This window comes from Leptonotus elevatus, chromosome 7, assembly GCF_054856555.1.
Source record: "Leptonotus elevatus isolate MCC_2025b chromosome 7, RoL_Lele_1.0, whole genome shotgun sequence".
NCBI lineage: Eukaryota > Metazoa > Chordata > Actinopteri > Syngnathiformes > Syngnathidae > Leptonotus > Leptonotus elevatus.
In genome coordinates this window covers 10,506,298-10,527,340 of record NC_141245.1, presented here as the reverse complement: position 1 = coordinate 10,527,340, position 21,043 = coordinate 10,506,298, and the positions used below count along the sequence as shown (strand labels likewise).

General features: G+C 38.4%; 1 protein-coding gene across 2 annotated transcripts; it reads left to right on the top strand.

Annotated features, from left to right (window-relative positions):
- The first annotated feature begins 357 nt into the window (after positions 1-357).
- On the top strand, positions 358-17,798 carry cwf19l2 (CWF19 like cell cycle control factor 2). Of its 2 annotated transcripts, none has more exons than XM_086081290.1 (19): positions 358-458; positions 893-1,003; positions 1,506-1,622; positions 1,840-1,956; positions 2,123-2,242; positions 2,746-2,839; positions 4,626-4,741; positions 4,900-5,356; positions 6,418-6,646; positions 8,896-9,001; positions 9,742-9,840; positions 10,848-10,976; positions 11,794-11,931; positions 13,657-13,869; positions 14,551-14,667; positions 16,592-16,747; positions 16,836-16,916; positions 17,083-17,184; positions 17,469-17,798. In XM_086081290.1, exons 1-19 carry the CDS (start codon positions 366-368, stop codon positions 17,607-17,609), a joined length of 2,736 nt encoding a protein of 911 aa, XP_085937416.1. In that variant the 5' UTR covers positions 358-365; the 3' UTR covers positions 17,610-17,798. The 2 variants fall into 2 exon arrangements, with proteins under 2 accessions (XP_085937416.1, XP_085937415.1); XM_086081289.1 differs by having other exon boundaries at positions 4,623-4,741.
- Positions 17,799-21,043: the final 3,245 nt, after the last annotated feature.

Sequence of the window (21,043 nt, the reverse complement as noted above, 5' to 3'; positions counted from 1 at the left end):
AATTCTGTGTTAATAAAAAAAAAAAAAGAAGAAGAAAAAAATAAGTTATTTAATAATAGTCCTGCTGCACTGCTACTCTGACCGTAGGTCTCGATCAGGTCCTTGCACTGAGCTGTCAGGCAAGAAAGCAAATACAAACTTTCTGCTTCAGTCAGAACCTGATGCAGACCAGGCTGACACACAACAGCGCTTGAAGGTTTTTGATTCGGGGATTTGCGTTGGGATATCATTGCACAGGAGGTGGTCCAAGAGTTTTACAATCGGTATGGCTGCACTATTTTCAGGCGTCACATGCTTGTTTTGAGAACTACAAAGCCCCTCCAACAGCCGTAAACAATTTACGACAATGCATTTACGGCAGTGTCATGGCGGCGCATGCAGTTAGTTTTGAGAGTTCAAGCAGAATAGCTGATCGGAAGGACAGTAAACGGCAGGCACGACAAGATGTACTTGAAAAGGTAGTCTAACAATAGCTAACTCTTTATGTATTTCAAACCCAATTTGACTAGCGTCGAAACGTATTTGTTGATACCGCCCTCACACAAGCTAGCAGTAGGCTAATGGCTAATGTTATTGTCATCGATTATAGACAAAACTGTACAAACACGGATGAAGCTGATAGGGCTCGCCGGCTGTGTTTGCCCGATATTTTATGTCTGGCAGCTACGCCGTGTTTACAGTGCTTGTTATCTACCGGTACTTGCTTTCAAGCTGTGTTTATTGTTTACAGCGCTCCCTACACAGAGCTGATGATGCTTCTAGTGGTGTAACCTGTCAACACATTATCAACCCGGCTCATTTGTGTTTTGCTCCTATGAGAGCATCTTCGTTTCTTTATTTAATTGTATTGTTTATAATTGCATCTATTGGTTCTGTTTCACCCACTGTTTAGGCCAAGCAAAAGTATGAGAGAGAGGAGAGGAGGAAAGAGCTGAAGAGGCAGAGAGGGGAAGACACTTGGATGCTCCCTGAGGTTACCGACAGACTGAAAGAAATTGAGGACGTAAGGCACAACCCTTTTTCCCGCCTAATGTTTAGTAATCAGTAACAACTGGTCACTTGCTGAAAAGCATACGATGATGATGATGGTGAGGCTAAAATCAAACTTTGATAGATGGAGGCCAATAAAACAAAGTCAAAGAGGGTACGTATAAGCCGCACCCACCAAAAAGCAAAACAAAACAGACCTTTCTCCACATGTAATCACTGGTTCATAAGCTGCATAGTAAACATAAACACATGAGAAAAAAACAGAAACTGCCAACCTTCCTGGAGGAAATAAACAGCACAAAGTATCACAGAAGTGAAAATAATTCAAGAGCAATAAGATAAATAAAAAAAATAGATGAATGGGTGATACTAAACTAATAATGAATAGTGTCTGATCCAAAATGTCACAAAAATCGAGGCGAAAAAGAAGAAAATTTAATGTAGTCATTAGTACCAGTTCAAGGATTTTAAAAAAAGGGCACACCATAAAAATTGCACCTGCATTTCCCATACAGGAAACCTCTGTTAAAAGCAAAAAGAAGAAAGAGAAGAAATCTAAAAAGAAGAAGGAGAAGAAAAAAAAAGACAAGAAGGCGACAGAAGCAGCAGATGGCTCAAGTGACAGCTCAAATGTGAGTTAAATACATCCTCTAATTCATTCATAGCATATTGGAAGTCAGAACAAATGCAATTGTTAGAAGTACAATATTACCTCGCTATGCCGCAGCTCCACCATTTTTGTTGTTGTAGAACAATAATGCATTTGTCTAAATTGCAGACATACTCACTATATTGCGGTGTTCCGTGTTTAAAAAAAAAATCTTTCTTTGGTCCTGCTTTATTTTTAAGGACTCACCTGATGAGTGGGTTGAAGCTGAGCCTCAGTCACAGCCTGCAAAAGCCTGGAAGATTTCAGAAAAATGCAAGTCTCCAGAGAGCAATGGCGACTCTACGCAAAGTGTCCAAGTACTGATTCCATTCCACACCCAACGGTGTTAGGATATGTTTAATGTCATTCAATAATTTAAAACAAGTTTGAATCTTCAGTTGGTTATTTGAAGACATTTTCAAGGTTGATGTTTGTTTTTCCATCTATCGACATTTTGATATACGATGTATCTCTTTCCTATAGCGAGATGAATGGATGACTTTTGACTTTTTGGCGATGAAGACTACATCCACAGCAGAAAAGAGAGCTGAGAAAGACAGACAGAAAGAGGAGGAGCGGGCCAAAGCTCATGCCATTGAACAAGTGTGTATAATGTTTAATTTGTTATACTTTTTTCTTCTCCTGTCTGCATAAAAGCACCTAATGTCATACGCGTAGGAGCAAGACGTGTGTTAATTTTGCCTACTTTGTGGTTGCCAGAGTAACAAAGTGGCGGGTCCAGCTTTGTCTAAATTCACCCTCAAACACTACAGTAAATATACATTCGCTCAAGTCAGTCAATACAAAATTCAATACATCTTTTAATAAGTTAACATGTACCGTATGTTATCATGTAAGTGGTGGTGTAGCGATTGTCTATATGAGCCCTGCCTTGCCTTTACAACGAGCCCATGGTGTCATTCCACCATTCAGCCAAAGTCACCTGGGAGAGACTCCAGTTGTTAAACGAATACCTTTCTAAATAAATTATCATTGAGTTGCCTGATTAACATTTTGGACAATAAGGAATGGGAGAAGATACACTTCATGAGTGTACAATGTGTACTAAAATTGTACATAATCATTTGTTGTGTTTTTATTTTTAGGCTGGCTTGCACAAATTAGAACTTAACCCGTACTGGAAGGATGGTGGAACTGGCCTTCCCCCAGAGGAAATTGCTGGTACTGCTGCACAAAAAGGTAACATTACTACAAGACTTCTATTTTGAGATTTTTTTTTACAAAAAATAAATGGAAAGAAGGGCCAAGAGGTGAAATAAATAAATAAATACTCAAATTAAAATGTGCATTTAGAATATGTAAAGTAGTTCATCTTAATTATGAAATAATTTTCATTGTAGTATTTAATATTAATCAAACATTTTAAATAAATAACTAAAACATGTAAATATTTTTGTTACATTATTTAAACTATTATTTACCAATTTTTAATTAACTGAATGAATTAAAGAGTAAATACATTTTTAATAATCAATTTTGGGAAAATTAGATCTCTTGATAATGTAAATCCAGATTATTGAACGGATTGGGCCGTAGTTGGCCCATGGGCTATGACCACCCCTGTCATAGACACCCTTGATGCATCGGGGATTCTGGAGAAAAGGCAACAAAAACGAGGGTCGTAATGAAAAATGAGCTGTGTTGAGCTGAAAGACAATTGTAGGCATGTTTACTTGTCACCCATATCTACAGTATGTATGCTTCCTTGCAGTCAACACGACAAACTCACTTTCATCAGACTACACAACTGCAGAAATTGTTTTGCCTTTAAATTGTGTTTCTGATCAGAATGTTGTTTTTCACGTCGAAATGATAATGGCTGATAGTTCTGGCATAGAAATACATGCTATGCTAAAATTGAAGTATAATTTCCTATTACCAAAGGAATAACAAAAGTTCTTCAACCGCTACAGTGCTGCACTTTATTTGTTCTCATGTTGCTATCACGAACATCAATGGCGATACAATGTGTGACTTCTTTAACCTTTTGTATTTATTCTTGAGTTTGTTGTTTTCATAGTTTTTTTCTCTAATGGGGTTTTTCCTGATACTAAAAGGTCCACTACCCGACTATCGTATCAATTTCCACAGAAATAAATAAATATTGTCTCTTTGCAGAGAATCTAAAAATAAGCATTTCTGCATAGAATTTTTTTTTGTCAATACATGCACTGCACATAAAACGATCTAAAATAAAGTTAATTTTTAAAAGTTCTTAAATTTAACATTATGAACTATCCAACTGACTGGCTTGGCTGGACCGTTTAATTCCAAGTCATGTCTTTTGTCACACCCAATCCAGCTCTCGCAGTCTTTTTCTCAAAATATTTGCGGCTTGGAGCACATATACTGTATATCAGATCAAAGTTTGCTGCTTTTACATTTTGTAGCTGGGCACCGTGTCTTTGGCAATGTTAAGCGCAATTGATTTCATGTTTGCCTTGCCAAATCGCTCTTGTCATGTGGAACACTCATGTTGTTGTTTCTTTGCTATACTTAAGTTGTTTGACACTTAAAAAAAAAAGTCAACAGTGGGATGAAAAAAATGTCACTAATTCTACAATGCTGATTGTGCTTTTGTGAACTAGTTTTAATCTTTTCACCACCATGTTGTTAGTGGAAGCAATGTATGTCAGCGGGGATGGGCTTTAAAGTATGGAAGCCACTAAAATAAGATTTATTTTTTTAATTATACAGATAACTAAAACTAAAATAATCACTTACATTGATAAAATTGATTAATCACCCAAAAAGCCATGTTTCAAAAGCCTTAGGAATGCCACACAGTAAGTTATATTGCTATCTAAATGTAATGGTTATGGAGATCAAGCCCAAATTTCCATCCTAGTTGTTGGTTCACGTGTTTCACAGCATACTACAAAAATTAAACTGAATTCAGGAAAAGAAAACTACCTTTATTTCAATGGGAAACATAATTCTCATCTAAAAATCAATCTTCCAGCAGGTTCAGTTGTGAATGACGGCGGTCTGAGTTGGCTGAGGAAGAACTACCAGAGGATGGAGGAGCAAGCAGAGAGAGAGCAGCGCAGCCTGGATGATGTGGTGGCAGACCGATACGGCGTAAGGACCGATCAATGTCACACTTACAATTCACATGTTGCTGGATCGTGGAAAAGCCAACAAGATGATTGTAGCTGACAAGGCGATGCTCACACCATGAGGCATCCACTTAGGTAGACACACACTTCAAGTTTTTCATTTTTTATTTTTTTTTGCAGTCAATGAAGGAATTCCAGCAGCGACTTGCTGAGGCAGAAAAGGCTGTTTATGGACATACAAGCAGAGGAGAAGGGAACAATATGTTGAAAGGCCGGCGATTGGAAGGAAAGGAAAGCCGAGAGAGGTGGCGGAAAAAAGGAGACGAGATGGAGAGAGATCAGTGGAGGAGACATGAAAGAGCATTATCACCTTCATCCCATGAGAGATATTCTGAGAGGGGAAGTTATCGAGAAAGAGGGAGAGATGGAGACGGTGGAAGAAACCCAAACAAGGACGAAGATAGCTATAGGGACCGAGACAGAGAGAAGGAAAGGGATAAAAAGAGGGAGAGAAGCAGAGATAGAGAGAGGTCCAGTGTCACATCCTCGTCTGAAAAAAATGGGAGTCAACGTTCTTCCTCCCTTGGGTCACTGAAAGGCCGTTTTCTTAAGCCCGCAGAAGATGACGACCGCAAACGTGAGTTATTATCTCTCTCTGATTTTTTATTATTTTTTTAAATATAGAAGTAACAAGCCTTTATGTGGGTCACATTAATGTGACATTTTAAGACAACTATATATGATAACTGATTTGATTCATATTTCGATTCATGGGGTGCAACATGATGTTCAATTTGGCCCGATTGAGTGGGATTATGATTCGATTCGATATGTTACGGCTCAGTTTGAAAAGTTATGATGTAATGAGTTTACAACCCAACCCAGTACTAAAATGCTAAAGCACCGCCTGAAAATAATTTATTTATTATTACTGTGTTTAGTTTCAAGTTATTTCAATGAGTGTTATCCGCTTTTCTTTCATTATTGGAAGCACACAATTTTATATACTGTGCATCCCAATTCTTTCCATTTGCGTGTTTTTTCAAATGTACCATTTTTATACCTTTTCCAATCACCTCATAACCAGCATGTGAATGCTCCCAAGATGCAGGCCAATCACAACACAGTGTGAAGGTCGGGCAGCGGCAACACACAGATAAACAATATTAAATGCAGTCGGCCTGGATAGACTTGGGCTTTGGGTGGTTCAGTGTGTCAGCATTACCGGTACTCCACTGGGAAACATCTGCAATATTTTTTCCATATTTAATAGCCTGTGCACCTCTGATGTGCCATATTTACAGCATTTAATGGTTGATATGTTTGCTGTTATGTAGTTTCACAGGTGGTGGTGGTGTTTTTTTTAGTCACTGCAGGGGCGTCTTTTGTTAGATTTAGTCTGTGTATTGCAATGATGTAAATCGTATAAGCTATCTCTCTGTTGACATATTCCCGATTCATCATGTCCAAATATGTATTTTTGTTCCTCTTGATGCTGCAATGCCAAGGCCATTTGCATATTTTTATTCTTTCAACTTTGAGCGAATAGTTTGGCCTTTTGTATTTCAGTGCATAAAAAGACAGTATTATTATATATTTTCATCACGTCACTTACTTTTGCTTACATAGCATTTTGTTAATTTCTACATGATGATGTATTAATTTGCCTTGAGAGTTTCAGTATGCTTTTTGTTGCAGTTTCAGAGCGCCCTCCTCATAGAGCTCGGTCCTCTATGGGATTCTTAAAACCCACGTCAGACGATGAAGATTCTGGTCTACAAACAAGTGCCATGGCTTGGAAGAAGAGTGGCGGTCCCGCCCAAGAGCCTGCAAGTTTGGAAAAATCTCAGCGGGATGAGGTGCAAGATGCTGCAAAGCTAACCCCGGCTCCTTGTGATGACATAGCTGCTGCAACGACAAAATCCAGGTCAGTTGTCTTTTCAACAGAAAGAGAAAATGTGTGGAGCATGTTTTACTGTTGAATTTCTCGAAGGGGACTTGTTCTGGAAAGTCTACTGCGAGTGCCTGATCAACCAAGAAGCAAGTGTGAAATTACACAACGGAGTAACATTTTAATGAACTGCCTATTTCTGAAAATGGGTTTGTAAGCAAGCTGTTAAAGTTTTGACTCAACTGTGTGATGTCACATTTATTATTGTGCTTGCTGAGGTGTCCCCTGCATTATTTTCTACGAACCAAACCAAACGATGGGTTATGAATAACGCTCTTAACGTAGAAAAGACAATCCAGTATTAGTGACGGTCAATCCCTGACAAACAGCATGTAGCAAACATGAGAGTGGGCACACATTAATTACCACGGTACAAACCCCACCACAACTAAACCTTTCCATAAATCTGGCTTGCCTGTGTTTCTTCTACTTATGTTCTGTTTGAAGGCACCTGCAGGAATTCTTCATATGCCCTGCCTGCAATTTTCCACGTTAGTCATCATATTTCCAGGATAATGGTTGCCTCGAACCAAAGAGACTATTGTATGGTCTGTCAAAAGGAAAATCTGTGTCTGGTTAAAGAGCAACAGATCCATCTTTATACATGGGCTATTAAACTCATCCTGCTGTGTCATCCTTTAAGCAACTGTCAGTCCATTTTTTTTTCTTAGTGAAATGAACCATCACACTTTAGAGAGTCTTTGCGACATTTATTGTGATAAATCTGAGAACTATATGTCTATTATTATGTCTCGCTGTCTTGTTTCAAGTAAACTAATTATAGAAGTACATTCCACTTTCTGTACTGTATGCTAAATTGGACTATTGCAACAAGTATGAAACTACCGGGTGGTAATATATAGTGTAAATTATATTGCTTAATTTTGATTGTGATTGAGAGGCAAACTGTTTATTGTGGTTGAAGTTTGCAGTGGTGCACAAGTCAACTTTTAATATAGCGCTTTCAAAAGAGCCACAGCTGTCACAAAGTGCTTACAGAACACATAAAATGGCAAATGGACTGCTTTTTATCTTCACCATATGGTGCCCAAAGTGCTTTACAAAGCCTCATATTCTCCCATTTACACACATATTCATACACACCAGTAGTCAGCTGCTGGCATGCAGGGCCCACTATGAGCAAAGGGTTCGGTGTCTTGCTCAAGGACACTTCAACATTGTCACAAGGCCTGAGGATCGAACCCACAACCTCCCGGTTTGGAGACCACCACTCTACCACTGAGCCATGCCATCCCATATAACACAACACATAATATAAAACAACTACACTTGATCATGCTGGGGTGTTTCTAACATTTTGACCTTTTCGTGTAGTGAAGAAGGTCAAAAATTCGTTTGAACTATTTCTAATAGGTTAACATTTTTGTCCAGTTTTGTTAACAGGAGTATGAAAACCTAGAACAAAATATTGTACATTTAAAACAGATATAAAATTTGTGAATAATCGTGATTTAACTATTGAAGTCATGCGATTAATTACAATTAAAAATTGTAATCGCCTGACGCCCCTAATTTTTAATAATCTTTTATTTTTTCAAAAAGTATTTTTTTTTAATGTCTAGGTTTTCATACTCTTGTTAACAAAAGTGGGAACTTTTTTTTTTTAACTAATAGAAATAGTTCAAATGAATTGTTGACGTTTATAGGCGTCAATGGCAGTGAATGAGTTAAAAAACAAAACAAAAACAACTTTATTTACCAAGAACAAATAAATTACCCAGAATCCCATTTTCCACCTGTCTTCACTTTACAATGCCATCTGTCTGATGCCAGGTGATGAAAACACAGTAAAGCCTATTTAGTCATTCTTTATTTTGCCTCGTTTGCCCGAGTTTGGGTAAATTGGCAAACAGATTCCCTGCAGCACGAAAGGAGTCTAAAGCGTTTTTGCCTCATTGCATTCAGCAATGAGAGGTGTAACAACCCAGAACGTGGCTTTACAGATCTTAATGAATCAGAACAGATAAACATGGTGAGAGATTGGAAAAAGACAATTACCTACATGCTCCACATAACTTCCCCCATTGACATTTAGAAATGACGGGAGATTTTACTAACATTTTCCGTCCATCCATTTTCTTTTTCAAAAATCAGTGATACAAGTAGTTCCAAATATCAAATCATGCGTTCAGTATTCAGCATTTGCATATTTTTAGGACACATGGTTGCCTTTTTCTTAAATGTGTTTTTCTGCTTGCTTCAAGTGAGAGTGGCAGTGATGCAGATGAGGAGGAGCTTCCACTTCTCTCTGAGGAAGAGATGAACAAACTGGGCGCCAAACTAGTAAAGGCTGAGATTATGGGTAACACGGTAAGTCAGCAACCTGAATTTGAATACTGAAATATGTTTTTTATAGTTTAGCATTTTAACAATCATATCTTGGTGAAATTACATGAAACAAAGCTGAAACTCGGCACACTTGATGACAATGGTGTTTATTGATCTTTACCCTTACCCTTCACTCCCCACCCAGTGTGTCTTTTCACATCTGTGTCTTAATTTGTGTCTCTCCGGTTAACTGGTGACCAATCCACGGTGTAACTCTATAAAATGAATTAGGGCTTGATGATATGGCCCAAAAAAAAAAAAAAATATATTTTTTTTTTCAGTCATTCAGGACGATTACGATTTGAATCAATCGAATAAACTCAAAAAACATTTATTTAAAGGTTTCTTTCATTAATTCAAAAATAATTCCAGTGCAAAATGTTTAGACAACAATAATGTATCCTGATTCAAAATCAGTTTTTACATAAACTTAACAATAATTTTTTGTGCTTAAATGCCACAATTAAGTAGTTGGTAGCTATTGTAAACATGTCTTGTCAACCACCCATCCAGCATTGAGCAAAATTACAACTTACAAAAACATTTGGATGGAACTGATCATAAGAACAACACCTTTTCATAATCCAGAATATTCGATTTCACGATTTAGCAAATTTTAAACGATTCGATTTTAAAAATGACGATTAATGGAATTAATTTGATTTGGTGCCCAGCCCTAAAATGAATGATTACAAAATAAATATTCTGTGACTCTCTTTCAGGCCATGGTTGAGAAGCTGAAGGCCCAGTTGGATGCAGCTCACAAAGCCAAAGAGAGCCACGCGGCACGAAAGCTCCATGAAACAGCAAAATCGAACCAGGTCTGAATATATTACATTTATTAGTCTTTGTCCCATGGGCATAACAGTAACATTTAATTTAATTTGACGTTTCTTGAGGTTTTAGGAAGGGACATATACATTAACATATTATTAAAAGTCGTGCTTTCAAAGGCTTTTTACCGCTAAACAGAAACATTTCAGAATAGAGAGAATGGAAAGATGGACTGATTGCAGGGGTGAACAAAATATCGACAACCACTATCAACTGTATTTCATGTTCAGTTTAATTTCCAATTATTTTCTTGTTACTATACAGTATGTGTAGCTACGCATACTTAAAGAGAACTTGTGTGAGTAATTCAGGTCATGGGAAGAGAGTTATGAGTTCACACTAACCTCCTCATGGCATTGCTGTAGATTTTCATGCGCAAGTACAAGTTGTGAGTAATGGTATGCAAGTTGGGGCAGATTAATCGTAACTGTGATAAAGTCCACTGCAGAACTTCTCAGAAAAGAGTAATAGTTCTCAAGTTTTAGTGCACTTATCAGCTAAGAGGCTCAAAGTGATGGAGTGCTCTTGACCCGCGCTCGTTGGAGGTCCTCCCAGTCTGTCTTGTTATGGAAGCTTTTTGGCTCATCTTCATCTTTGGCAGCTTTGACTCAAGTTCATATTTACATTCTAGCCCGAATGGGTGCTGCCTCGCAAGGTCTAACTCATGACTGGAGGACATGATATACTGTATTTCCTCCCTCCTTTTTCCATTTCATCTTTCCATCACTCCAAGAGTGCTTTTTTTTAATACTTTGCTGAGACCTGTGTCTAATCATATGTTGCCTGCGCTTACACAATCTGATTCCCTTTTGAATGTGATCAATATAGATATGCGCGAAATAGCTAAATGATGTTACAACAGCAACAAGTTTAATGGATGCATGCAAGATACAATCATACTTGTTACAACTTTAACATGTTGTAACTCTGGGGGAAATGATGTCACACAGAGGAAACGTTTAAAACAAAAATATATCTATTCTGGGGTTCTAAGGTGGCGGGCTGCTCGAGTGAAGACCGGGAGGTCCTCTTATTCAGAACTGATCACTCTGGTCAGGCCTGGCCTGTCAAGCCACTGCCAGGACCTCAGGAGCCGCGCGGAGGACGTCGGAAGAAGAAGGCGGTAAGGGATACACAACAGGACAAAAAAAAAAAAAAATGACTGCTGCCAAACATCATTTAGTGATGAGGAAAGCACTTTCAATATTTTTTTTTACTACTCTAGATGGTGCTCTTGGTACATTAAAGATAAGTGCAATGGAAATCGTGAAATCACAAACACCCACTAACTATGGCCAGCAGATAGCAGCATTGTATCTCTTTTCAATGGGCTCCCGGTAGTATGGAATTACACTGAAACATGACCAATCTGATGTTTTTTCAAGGATGCGGTGAATGATTAAAGCTTTTGTCACATTAAATCTATTTCTCACAGAGCGTCACTGAACAAAAAATATTAATGTCAAAAGTCACAGTTGTGCAGAAAATGTATCTGTTCACAAAAAGCTTGTTTTCTCATTATGTTTTCAATTTTCGCTCAATGTCACTAAAATGGTGATTACTAAAGAACGGAATAAGGTCGAAACATACTTTTTTTTTCTAATGAAAGAATGGAACGCGATTCATTTAATATTCAATTTAATTCGGCTGGCGTTGTTGGTTGTTTTTTGGATAACGTGTTGCAGTAAAAGAGTTAATGTGGATGTTGTATTAACGACATATAATGCTTATGTAGGCTTTACAATCCAAAATTTGTAGTGATTCATGGAGATTATATGATATCATTATGCAAATTGATAAAAAACAGAGTCATATTTGGTTTACCTAGTGAGGGAGTTGGTTTCATCAAAACGTTTTAAAATATATATTAATAGCTGATGTACTGCAATGTGAACATGCCGTTAACTTGTTTTCGGCATGTGTAAACTCGCTCTGTCCAGATTGAGACTCACATTGATGGGCAGCGGGTGAGGTACTTCCAGGATGACGACAGTGTGGGTCTGAAGGAGATGGTCAGGCGGGAGAAGATGAGCTCAGCACAGGATCAGAATGCCCTCTACTCTCGAATGGCTGCCAAGGTAAGAAGGCACTTTTATCACAAACGGTGCAGTGCATAGCATGGCACAGCAAAAATTGTGACCTTGAAGTTTTGTAAGCATTGGCCATACAAACATAATTGAAAAAGCAGCCTGGCTTCTTGAAGATAGGATTAGTTATTTCCCTAGCCTGGCAATTTAAAGGGTCCAAAACATGCTGTTTTAAGCCCCTCCACAGTTAACTATTGGTGTGTGTGTGTGTGTGTGCGCAAGGTTGGCCACACCCTTCATTCTCTGATTGATTCAAACCATGATGTGTCTAATGTGTGTTGTAGTTGAACCAAATGGATTCCATTCAGTCTGGTTTTAGTCTTAAGCGCTGCATGTCTTGTCTCTCAGGAATATCCGTTCCACATGTACGCATATAGAAACACCCATCCTGCACCGATAAACTGCGAGTCTGCGACACTAAAAATATTCCCACAGTTACTACGGCAGTGCTTCTATAAATATCACTTATAATCACAGTTATAGTGATTCCTGATTGGGAGTGAAAATCGGTTTTCTTCCAACTATTCTTTCCCAGATCTCTATCACCTCATTTGTTCCACTCAATTGCTTTTGCTCTTTGTTTAATTAGCAGTACATTCTTTGTTTATGCGTGTTTCCCTCAAATTCTCTCCTGGTGCTCTTCCCTAATTGTGTTGGATTAGTGAACCAATCTTAGCCAATTAAAATGATCTAAGTACATCAAACGAGAATCGGCTATATGAGAAATTCACTGACATTTAACATGTAGAATGCAGACTACAATATAATTAAAATATGCAGCTCTGTGTCTTTGCGTAATCTTTTTACATCATCTTTTTAAAGGAACAGCTTCAAAATACAGTCGTTATGATGGTACATTGGCATGTAAATGCAGAGTAGTACCTCTGAGATTGCCATGGCAACACTAGATCAACTACTTTAGTGCTTTACAATAGTGTTGGTCTAAAATTCTCTAGTGTGCCGCTAGCACTCAACCTGCGTTAGTGTTCAGAGTTGTTTTTTTATTTTTTTATTCCAATTTGCCTCAACCTAGGTTAACGCAGATTTGTATTTGCCACAGTGTCTTAAATTAGTTTTCAAATCCACACTCCGTTGGCATCAGTGTTCATTTTAATGTCAGACACAGCTCTTCACATCCAGCTAAACGTTTGGAGGCTGATATTTGTTATGCAGCCTCAATAATGTACATGCTTATTATCATGTATGCAATTTTATGTACAATTGCAGCGCAGTTTTTTTTAATGGTGGGGAGGGGTTCACACACCTTCCCACAATGTCACTAAACTAATCCAATTTTCAGTCTCGCTCACTCCCCCACTTAGTCACATACACATACTTCAGCTGTGCTTGCTCTCTCACTCGCTCTCCACCTCTCTCTGTTTCTCTCTCTCTCCTCTCTCACACACTTCTGCAATCTGTTGCCTGGTTACCATGACAACGAGACTGAGTTGTAGCAGTGTAGTCGATACTCCGTGTTCTGCAACTTGCTGTCCATAGACCAGTGCACGCACGCACGCACGCACGCACACACACACACACTGCGCCACCACCTACAAACCTTACGGTGAAATAGTCAATAATCATCTGCTGAACTATATTACAAATCATATAATTCAAAAATAAATCCAGTGTCTTTAACACCCATCTTCTGTCTTCACTGCCACATGCGCTTTTTTCCACCACCGTTACTCGATCGTGTTCCAATGGACCCTCCAGATGATGGGCAAGGCAGACGGTGACAACTACACTCTGGATGACATGTTTGTGTCAAGTGCGGCGAAAAAAGAGGGCGAAGGAAGAGAGGAAGAGAGGCTAAGGAACCGAGCTACCGAGGAAAGTAGGAGGCTGGCGACCTCCATGGAGAAATGCCGTCACTGTTTCAGCAGCCAGGAACTTCAAAAGCACCTCATAGTGGCCATAGGGAGCAAGGTAATTATTTGTGAATGTTTGCTCTTCCGAAGTCCATAATGGCAATAATTAATGACATTAATGAAAAGCTCGGCCAGCAGTGGTGTCAATGTTTTTCCTTCAAGTGCACGCCAGCAAATTACAGTAGTATCATGTAGTAGGGAGAAACCGATGGTGTTAAAAAAAAAAATTATTATCCAGAGCCGATGCCTAGTATAAGTAGCCAAGGAGGCATCTTTGGAGTTGAGTTTTATTTGCATTAAAAAGCATAATATTGGTGTAAAAATTTTTAATAATACAAACTTCACTATTTTTTAATGAATTTAAGCATGTTTATTAAGCAGCGTTTCAAGTTTTATTTTTTATTTTTTTTATCTTTGACTCCTCCAAGTTAATAAGTTAAAATAATACTTTAAAAAATAAATAGTCTTTCTCTCTTTTACAGTGTAATGTTAATGGCTCAACAAACATGCTGTTTTTTGAATTTCCAATGATGATTTTGAAAATGCTATTTTTTCTGCCCTAACCGGCGAAGAGTGACTCTTATAACTCCACCGAAATGAAGCCACCTTGTTAAAATTTTGCTGAAAACATTAACTGTACGCATTCACATTTCTTGATGGCCAAAGTTGCAACAGAAACAAATGTATCTTTATAAACCCAGTGCAATGTCCTTACGTATACTTGCTGTATTGTATCCAGGTATACCTAAGTCTACCTGCAGGAGTGTCCATGACAGACGGCCACTGTCTCATTTGTCCCCTCCAGCATAACTGCTCCGCCACCACCTTGGATGAGGATGTCTGGTCAGAGATACAGGTGGGCCATTCAGTTATCTGTTATTCTATGTGGCAGTGATTCTTAACCTGAGTGCAATCAAACCCCAGGGGTTCGGCAGAGGTCAAGACACAGCCCAGACTCAAATGATTTATGATGATACGCCCCGCTTGGCAATCATTGACTGCAGGAGAACAAGCTACATTGCTTGGCCTATCAATGCTTCAGGGAATTTGGTGCGCTCAGATGTGGCTGTTGTCATGTCTCATGATTTCTTTATTATTGGAATCCCTTCAAACTACGTCAAGCAAAAAAAAAAAGTGGCTGGACGAATATGTGCAATATGAATTCACATGTATAACGGACAGAGGTGGGTCGAGTAGCCAAAAATTTTACTTTAGTAAGAGTAGCGTTACTTCAAAATAATATTACTCAAGTAAAAGTCGAAAGTAGTCATAAAAAAATCACTCAAGTACAAGTAAAAAAGTATTAGTTGAAAAGAATACTCAAGTACTGAGTAACTGCTTGAACATGAAGTCAGATTTATTTTTTTAAAACAATGTCATCAGACAGACAAAAACATAATAATATGTGCAAATGCAAAAATCATAAAATAAAATAAACACACTTTTTGAGCTCGAACAACAGTGCAAGCATGCACAATCCATTCATAAATTGTGGCGTAACTCGCTCGACGCTGCCTCCCAGTCTAACGACCATAGGTGTCAGTTTCTTAAAGCGAAAGCACCAAGACGTTATCTTTCAGTTGACCCTTTTGGGTTCTCTCTTCAACCAGGGCCGCATTTCCTGTGTATAAGCAATGTGTCCGCGGAAATGCTCTCACACAGTCAGTCAAGCGGAGCGCTTACGCAAAAATACGGTAAATCTAATGTATGAATGGGGTGGCGGGTAACGACTCAATATAGCGGAGTAAGAGTAGAGTTTCTTCTTCACACATCTACTCAAGTAAAAGTAAAACTACTCTTAGAAGTATTTTTTTCAAAAAGTTACTCAATAAATACAACGGAGTAAATGGAACTCGTTACTACCCACCTTTGATAATGGAATGGTGTTCCACACTGTTCAATTCTGGGTCCTCTGCTGTTTTCATTGTAGCTGCTGCCCCAGTGTTCCAACTTAACAAAACAACGGTGGTTGTTTTATGTGCTCTGTAAATGTAGCGTTGAGTTGAGTTATAGAAATGCCAAGTTGAGCAATTCTAGTCCAGCAAAACTAAAGAAACACAGCGCTTTCTGATTTCAAGGTGAAGACAAGCCAGATTCAATGAAAAGGTTGCTCTGCCTGATCATTTTGTTCACCAGTTAACCTTATATCTATTCTGTCTTACATTTGAAAAAAACCCACTTTATTTTTCAACAAAAAGGGGTTCAGTGAAACTGGTGAGGTTCAGTGACTCCAACAAAGTTAAGAACCACTGCAATTCCGTTCTATTCCTTCAGCGGCGGCGCCCCGCCATTCCTAAATCGTAGCCTCCGCTCCTTCAAATTTCCAATTAAAGCAGTTGGGGGGCTGGAAAGGAGTTCAGCCACGCAGTATTATACCGGATGGATGGAGAAAAAGATGACATTGCGGCCAACATACCACAAATGCGGTCAACTTTACTGGTTTAAAAAAAGCTGGACGCAAGTGCACATTTTAATTTGTAGTGCAACTGACCTTTGAGCCATAACTTGTTCGGATCAAATGCGAGGACGAGTCAAGATAGCCACCAGGGTTAGGAGGGTTACTTTTAAAATGTATTCAGTTACACTTACAAGTTAGCTGCTATACCATAATATTAAAGTAATGTAACTTAATTACTTTGGATTACCGAGTATGCTCATGAAGACAAAATAAAAATAAATATCACCACAATATATATTCTAAACGCTGCACTGCTATATGGTAATCAGACCGATTGCTTGCACATTACTGAGTTCACTTCCTTCCTGTTTGTGCTGTACAGCTGTTCAGACGCAGCTTGGTGCATATGTTTGAGTCCCAGGAGCTGGATTGTGTCTTCTTGGAAACGCACATGAACCCACGCAAGAAACGGCACATGGTCCTGGAGTGTATCCCGCTTCCCCGGGAACTGGGTGATATGGCACCTATATACTTTAAGGTACGTGTGTTTGTATTTACGTCACTGTAGCCAAACAGCAGTTGTGTGTCCTCTTAAGGGCAGTGAATTTCATGTGTCTGCCCCCCAGAAAGCGATCATGGAGTGTGATGAGGAATGGGCCATGAACAAGAAAGTCGTTGACCTTTCTTCAAAAGACATCCGCAGAGCTGTATGTTTTTTGCCTTTTTTTCTTTGCCTTCCTGCTCCCCTAGCATCTTTTTAACTAACATTTTAACTTTGTGCTTCATGTTTTTTTGTTTCTCCCTCCTTCCTCTTCATTCATTGTCCTCTGTCGTGAAATGCTTTACGCCTGGTTAATTGTTTGTGTGCTGCAGGTTCCCCGAGGGCTGCCCTACTTTGCTGTCGACTTTGGACTCCAGGGAGGGTTTGCTCATGTAATTGAAAATGAACAGAAGTTCCCACATTACTTCGGCAAGGTCAGTTTATACATTAACTCTTTCACACGATGTTTGCCCTTTTTGTTCTTAATAGATGCTGAATTGAGAGTATTCATCTCTGTGTCTGTAACTCCCTTTTTGACTTTACAGTTGCGACCAGCCTCTCGCAAAACAGATAAGATTGTAAAAGTAGTTTTTGGGAGATTAAAATTGTCACATTGTTTAAAAATATTTCTGCAGTTGAGTGAATCGAAAATGAAGTCAACCTTCCTGTACTTTAAAACAAACTGTTTGAGTAGGATTACTCTTCCTTATCATCACAGGAAGTGGTCGGAGGTATGATGGATTTGGAACCGAGGCTTTGGAGGAAGTTGATACGTGAGAACTTTGACGATCAGAGGAAAAAAGTCCTGCAGTTTGCCCAATGGTGGAAACAGTACGATTGTACCAAGAGTGAGGCCTGACAGGACACATGCAAACACACACACTTACGCAGACTGTCTGTGGAGTAAACCTTTAGTGCATCATGTGCATATACACTATTGCAACCATAAACCTTAAAGATATGAATTACTTTTACAACCTGAAACGTTTTTCCTGAAATACACATGAACAGGATGCAAATATATCTAATAAATTTGCCATTTTTGTCATTTTCTCGTTTTTACAACAAAGTTATTTTAAAATTATAATTTTTCCTTATTATTTCAACAAATAAAATCTATAATCCATACATCAGTTTAGCTGCACATTATAAAAATGTACAAGCACGCCAACCAATATACAACATCAAAAATACAGTGCTCAGCATAAATGAGTACACCCCAGTAGGTTTGTAAGAACACCTTTAGTTTCCTTTCAGAATTAAGATTTTCTATGAGATACTTTACGACAAAATACTCCCACAAATGTGGGCCATTGATTGTAAACAAAATCTAATTAGTACACACTAAATGTATTAAAGAACATTTTGCACAAACAGGTAGACCCCAAGAAAAAGACAGGTCATAGAAAATACTAGATGTAGTCATTTTTGTTGTGGGTTGCATTACTATTTTGCATTAGTTAATTTGATTAAATTGAAGATTTTGTTTTTGTTTTTTCTATGCATTCTATTATCAACCTTACTTTCATATTGTGAGTTAAGTGCATATTCTACAGAAAACAATGTGTCAACATTTTGGAAATTGTTCTTATTTTCATTGAAATATTGAATAAAATCTTTACATTTTCCGAAGGGGTTGTACTCATATATGCTGAGCACTGTATATACTACTATCAATCCTGGTTTTAGCTGGATTTCTCCCCCCAACCACCATCACTTGACAATATTTCAGGGAATAAAATGAGTAAAAAAAAAATTAGCCAGAGGAGGCGTGGGAGACATCAATGAATGTGGATCCATAATTTGGAATGTGTGGCTTTGGATTCTGGTTTACACTTCAAAAAACAAATGACATTTATCAGATCATTATGGGAAAAATCGTTTGTATATATATGATTGATCAAAAAATAATTAGTATGCAGGTTATAATATGTCTACGTGTTGTTATTGATCAAAAGCAGTACAGTAATTTGATTGAAACAGGCCCAGGCTCCTGTTATTTTGCCTTGGGATTTCATTGTTCCAATCATGCGCAGCTGTCACTTAATTGTTAGAGGTTGCAGTGTCACGACAGCCTTCCAGCGGAGAATCACGCCGCCGTCTCCCAACCCTCACACAGTCATCTCCTCTTACAAGCAATCAGCCGCCTTGCCCCCCGAATGTGCCCTCATCATTTCTTTCACTCAGGATACTATTGGCTCTTTGATTAGCTCATCACTGCAAAGAGTCACCGGAGTTCACGTTGCATTGTGGGATCTTCTGCGTGTGAATGTGCAGCTATGCATTTGCGTATGCAGAAAGTTAGCCTTTGGTTACAAAATCTGACAAATTTTTTTGCTTCACATTTAAGGCTCTGGTAGATAACTGCACGCCGAGCGATGTGGCCGATGACGACTGAAGTGGACCATTGCAAAAATAATTACAGTTTGCGACTCTTCGCTGCACAGCCAGCAAATGAGCGCCGCACATTTTGGGGTTCCACGTCTAGTACACTATACTGTATTTTATTTATGTTTTCATTTGAACTACAAAACATGATGCGATTGTCGAGGAAGAAACAGATTGCCACAAAGAAGAAATGAGTGACTATAAAGGAAAAATCGTGAATGTTTTGGAAGGCTGTTGGCAATGAACATTATTCATTAAGCGTACTTATGCGTTTCAGCGTCATCACAAGAGTGAGTGATTGGTTGCCATATGATATTAAAGGCATTTAAGTTTAATTGCTCACAACACTGAAGGCTAGCTACTTTACGTTGCTTTCTTGCTTTTTTCTTTGTTTTAAGATGAAAACTTTGCGCTATAAAAACAAGACAAACCTCAAGTTTTAGACTGAAATCAATGTCAACAAAGACACAAAATGAGAGAGAAAACAAATTTCCCAAAAGAAAGTGCTGCATATGTAGTTATTAGTCTCCTGGACAAGACTTGCTTCATTGTTGTTAAAGTATATAATCCCTGAGGTAGTGCAGTAATTAGCTTTCAGACGGTATGCGTAGCCTTTCCCATTTGCAATCAAGCACTAACTTTGTATGCCACTCAAGTGCACAATACTGTGTAATTAAACAAGGGAAGTCAGCGCACAGACTTCTACAAGGGCCAATAATGTTAGCTAGTGGTAGATTCCGCCCACCTGGTGTAAAGGCTACTATAATACTCGAAATAAGACAAATGGTTCAGGGAAACAAGTGTACAGAAACAAACGGCAATTCACCCATTTCAGCAGGCATAACGACAATTTCCTGTGGGAAGACGACAAGATATTTGTTGTTTCATGTGTATCAGTTTTCACCACGATAAGACAAACTTGGATACACAAATTCCCACAGGCACTCCTACAGCTTGTAAAAAGTCTTCCCGGAAAAACTGAAGTGATAATCCTTTTAATTCCATATTTCCTCCTTTGTGTGTAATGGACCAATCAATGATGCCATGTTTTTTTTTCTTATATTGCAGATCTGCAATGATTAGCTTTAGCATAACATGAACATACATACTGTAGATATTGATGGAAAAAACACCTCACAGTCAACTTCAAGAACACCAAACTTGTTTTAGCCGTACACTTTCCACTATATTTAAAATTCCAATCTTTATTTGGTTTCCCTTTCTAAGATGTCTCCAGGGACAGTTGATTTATGCTGTACAAGTGCCTAAGAAGATTTATTGCGAATAGTAGCAGAGTGCCATGGAGTGATGTGTGGTTATGGCCAATTAGGCTGGGTGTAGATTTATGACCAAGACAGTCGTCTCTCTCATTCTGTCCTGTCTCCTCCCCTTGCGCTCACATCTCTTGTGATATTTTTGAAACGCCCACACTGCGTTGACATTCTTTTTTATTGGACATGCAGGACCAATCTGTTATTGTATGATGCTCTTGGCAGAAAAATTGATGGTAATGTGCATATATAGAGATCTAGTAAAAAGGATGCATGCCATTAAAAGGAGCTCATTGTCACGTATTGATTTAAACAATATATTTAATAGTACTAAGCAGTGTTTCTAATATTTTGGTTGCGTAATGTTACTACTGTACATGAGCGGGACAAAGTAATAGAAACAATTCTCGCTATGAATGATCTCACTGATGTATTTTTTAATTATTAAAAAAATCATCAAAATAATACCCTGTACAGTTATGATATTTATATCATAGTGACAGACGCGTCATTTGTATGTTGGCACACCATTCTTGTCTCACATGGCAAAACTTTATTCCTTCACATATTTTACGTGCTTTGAACATGTGTGTGTGTGTGTGTGTGTTTTCCAGGCTTTTTAGAATGTGCATAA

What these genes read in the sequence shown, in the direction of transcription:
- cwf19l2 (XM_086081289.1), top strand. Translation starts at nt 366, where the DNA reads ATGGCGGCGCATGCAGTTAGTTTTGAGAGTTCAAGCAGAATAGCTGAT. An exon ending in AAGCTCATGCCATTGAACAA is followed by an intron (nt 2,243 to 2,745) that starts GTGTGTATAATG and finishes TTTTATTTTTAG; the next exon opens with GCTGGCTTGCACAAATTAGA. An exon ending in TGGCACCTATATACTTTAAG is followed by an intron (nt 16,748 to 16,835) that starts GTACGTGTGTTT and finishes TCTGCCCCCCAG; the next exon opens with AAAGCGATCATGGAGTGTGA.